At 43.2% G+C, this 4,396-nt stretch overlaps 1 protein-coding gene across 9 annotated transcripts in view; it reads right to left on the reverse strand.

Annotated features, from left to right (window-relative positions):
• The window catches only part of FRYL (FRY like transcription coactivator), a 260,014-nt gene that overhangs the window by 61,289 nt on the left and 194,329 nt on the right, over window positions 1-4,396 (reverse strand). For all 9 annotated transcript variants that reach the window (XR_002774533.1, XM_023515972.1, XM_023515970.1 and 6 more), the window contains 2 exons: window positions 3,417-3,516; window positions 2,517-2,685 (listed from right to left, as the gene is read on the reverse strand). Coding sequence is in view for 8 of the 9 variants with exons in the window: in XM_023515972.1 (XP_023371740.1) it covers window positions 2,517-2,685; window positions 3,417-3,516 (269 nt within the window). In the remaining variant the exon portion in view is untranslated. The remainder of the gene's footprint in view (window positions 1-2,516; window positions 2,686-3,416; window positions 3,517-4,396) is intronic.

Here is a 4,396-nt window from a genome sequence, read left to right on the forward strand (position 1 = left end):
GGATCCCTCAGCTCACCCCCGCAGGGAGAGACAGGCAGAGTGAGAGGGTCATCCATCTCCCCTGGCTAACCTCTGCAGGGAGAGACAGGCAGAGAGAGAGGATCGTCCGGATCCCCCAGCTCACCTCTGCAGGGAGAGACGGGCAGAGTGAGAGGATCGTGCAGTGTTGCTCTTCTTTGATCCCTAATTAATGTCAACATCTTTTCCTTATCCAGGCCCTTCCCAATTAGGAGTACTATCTTTCTTTTCAATACATGTCACCAAAGTGGGACCCAGTGGCTCACACCTGTAATCCCAGCACTCTGGAAGGCTGAGGCGGGTTCAAGACCAGCCTGAGTTAAGAGTGAGACCCTGTCTCTACTAAAAATAGAAAAACTGAGGCAAGAGGATTGCTTTAGCCCAAGAGTTGGAAATTGCTGTGAGCTATGACACCATAGCCCTTTACCCAAGGTGACAGCTTCAGACTCTGTCTCAAAACTAACTAACTAAATAAATACAGACATGTGAAATACATACACACATATATAGACAAGGCGGCCCACAACTGGAATACATACACACGTACAGAGATGTCACCTCAGTGCCATCATAAGGGAAATGGCCAGCTACCATATGACCCCAGACATCCTACTTCTGGATATCCATCTACAAGGATTGAAAGCAGAGACTCAAAAAGACACTGCACATCCTTGTTCGTAACAGCAATATTCGCAACAGCTAAGAGGTAGGTGGAAGCAACCCAGATGTCCACCACAGACAAATTAACGAACTCACTGTAATACACGCCTGCTGTGGGACACTACACAAGCCTTAAAGAGACCAGGAGAGGAAGGGAAGTTAGCCCTGTCACATGCTACCATGCTACCACCAGAAGATGTCACGCTCAGTGAACTAAGCCAGCCACAAACAAAGAAGCTGTAGGATTCCACTCCTGTGGGGCAGCCAAACCCACCCAAACAGACAGCAGGATGGGGATTACCAAGGGAGGCAGGAGGGGGAGAGGGAGGCTGATGTCAGTGGGTGCAGAGTTTCAGCCCTGCAAGGTGACGCTCTAGGGATCCGTGTCACGACACTGTGAAGGTACTTAACACTGCGGAACCATACACTTAAAAATAAGTAAGAAACACACAAATTTTATGTGTTTTTAATTACAGTAAACAAATAAATATGACCTAAAGATGAAAAATAATCTTCACACACAGATCAAGCCGACTCCTTAGGAACCTCAGTTCTCCTGGCTCTGAGCAGGTGAGTCCTGGGATGAGCCTGACACTTTTGCATTCACCTCCTTTACCCCCAGGACAGACGGGTGAGGCCGGCAGTGTCAGAGTGATTTGCCAGGGGCCAGTCCAAACACGAGGTTGATTCCAAAGCCTGGGAGCCTCACTTACACACTAATTCCTCATATAGAGGAATTCCATACAACACACTAATTCCTCATTTAGACCCTCTCTAATTTCCATATAACACCGTAAATGAAAATCCTCTTCCCCTCTGCTGTCCTTTCCCCCATAGGCCTTGTACTTATTTTCTCATTAGAAGGAGTAATTTAGAACTTGGCTCTTGGACCCTCTGGAACTCAGAACTCTGGGTTCCAATCCCCCAGCTCTACCACACATAGACAGCCTGACTAGGTCACCTTGTCAACTTCCAGCCCCCGACTTTCATTCTGTAAAAGGAGGGTCTTAACACTAGTTGCCGCCTGAAGTTATTGTGCGGATCTGGTATGATGCCAACGAAGTGCTGAGTCTGAGACACTGGATGCTCAACTCTGACCCTTTACAAAGATTCCTCCTATTAACACATCAATTTTATTCCCACTGTATTTATTTATAAGACCTGGGAAGTAGCTGAATGATGAGACTCTGACCAGTAGGAAGGGTCTTACAGTAGTGGCCTAACCTCCCTCCAAAGATGGGATTGTGTGAGGCAGCGGCCCAGGATGAAGTCCCGGAACTAACACTTAAGACCGGGGGCCCACAGCTGAATCCCAGCACCCTGGGAGCCCAGGGCGGGAGGATCGCTTGAGGCCAAGAATTCAGGTCCGGCCAGAGCAAGAGAGTGATCCTGTCTCTAAGCAAAAATAGCTGGGTGTGGCATTAGTGCTCAGAAGCTGCCCTTACAGGAAGATTCTTGTGCATTTATCCCTGCCCGTTTTTATAACACATATTAAAGACAGGCCAATGCACAATATAAAATGCATTTAGGAAGTTCTATGTCAACTACAGAAATATTTTAAAATCACACATGAAAGTCCTCTCCTCTTCTTTTCCAGCAAGGTGAGAAGGGCAGTCCAGGTATAAAGCCCTGTGAGGGCTCCACCGACAGGAAAACTCAAAATCGTGTTAGAGCAGCACGGGGGAATTCTCAGTAAGAGAAAAATTCTCCTATGTAAAGACATGTTGTCTTGTTCTGATTTAACCTCAAAATTTAATGTACATATTTAAAGTTTTCTAAAGATAGCTTTTCAGAAATGATTGCAGAAGAGAAACCACGACCCAGTCCATCCGTCGTACCTGAGAATATGGCGAGCGTTAGCTCAGGATACGCCCTGGCTAATTCCTCGGACAACTGATAGTAAGAAACAGAATACAGATGTGGCAGAGGCGACAGCTGGCTCAGGACCCCGTCTGTTCTCTGAACCTCCAATTTGTGAGCATAGCGAAACATCTTCGGTTCCAGAATCTATGGGAGTGCAATTCCATCAACTTAGTTAAGATTTTATGGGTCCTATGAAGTTCAGCTATAATTTAAAGACAAAACAAACAGAGAAAAAAACTTCTCCCTCAAAATATTCCAGCTTAAAAATCATATGGTCATGTATATTACTAAGTATTTCAGATGTTCATTACTAATCCTAGGATATGTTTGCAAAGACTGTTTAAAAGAATTCCTATTCCTTGCGTTTAACACCAACAATCAGGGTAGTAACATGCTCTGAAAATAACATCAGCAACTTAATATACAATTACCTGAAAATATACCCATGCTTGGTAAGTCTACTTTCTATGCTATTTTTCTTAGAGCTAATAAATAAAAGTTACATGAGGATATCAAAAGAGCTAATTACTTTCACACGACTCTCAAAAAAAAATCGACTCACATTATTCTCATTTGACTAGCAATCCATGCACACGTGTATAGGCATTAACCGTTCAGTACACAAAAGTACCCTTATACACACACACACACACACAATCCTGACAGCATACTTCGGAACAGTTTGTATTATTTATAGTTTTAAATATCTATATTATCTTGTCTTCTATTTTTAATAATAACCAAGACTTGATATTATAACTTCACTGTTAAAAATAAAGCTAAAAATACTAATATTAGTCAGCTTTAATGACAAGAATTATTGGGCTTCATTAAATCCTGAGTAAAAAAATTTTAATTAACATGTGTTTACAAACCTGTAAAAGTTGCATAGCAACTTCGTAGATACTTCTGGATGAATCAGCTGCTTTAAACAGTATCAGATTTAACAGCATCACTGTGTCACACTGATAATCCCTAGGGATAAATTTTACATTACATGTTTAGAGGCTTTTAACCAGTTAATCGACACAGAAGGCAAGGGGCGGGCTGTAGCATGGGTCCACCTTCTAAGCCTGGGAGTGGCAATTTAAGGTAAAAGGCACCGTGACAGATGCCTGGTGATCATGACCCTCATTTTAGTTAAATTTCATGAGCGCTTAAGAAAAGTAAGTTGACCCTCTGTATCCATGGGTTCAACATCTGTGGATTCAACCAATCATGGATAGAATAATGTTTGGAGTGAGCTGCATGTGGGCCAGGTGTGGTGGCTCACACCTATAATACAAGCACTTTGGGAAGTGGAGGCGGAAGGATCACTTGAGGTCAGGAGTTCAAGACCAGCCTGAGCAACATAGTGAAATCCCATCTCTACGAAAAAATTGAAAAATTAGCTAAGCATGGTGGCACGGAAAGGGTTGAACCCAGGAGTTGGAGGTTGCAGTGAACCATGATAACACCACTGCACTTTAGCATGGGCAACCAAGAGAGACCCCATCTCTGAAAATAGAAAACAAAAACAAACTATCTCTACTGAACATGTACAGACATTTTTCCTTGTCATTATTCCCTACACAATATATTTACAACAACTATTTACAGAGCATTACATTGTATTAGGTATTGAAAGTGATCTGGAGATATTTAAAGTTCATAGGAGGACGTGTGGGGGAGATGGAAGCACTGTGCCATTTTATAAAAGGAGCTTGATCACCCCGGATGTGGGTGTGTGAGGCGCTGCTTGAACCCGTCTCACCAGGACATGCAGGGCTGACTTTACCGGTTTCTCAGTATATCTGAATTCAACAGGAAAACTTTTCTTTAAGAACAAAACAAATAGGTTTGGTGCCTGTAGCTC

The sequence above is a fragment of the Otolemur garnettii genome, unplaced genomic scaffold, assembly GCF_000181295.1.
Source record: "Otolemur garnettii isolate 467f Iridium unplaced genomic scaffold, OtoGar3 scaffold00083, whole genome shotgun sequence".
NCBI classification, from domain to species: domain Eukaryota; kingdom Metazoa; phylum Chordata; class Mammalia; order Primates; family Galagidae; genus Otolemur; species Otolemur garnettii.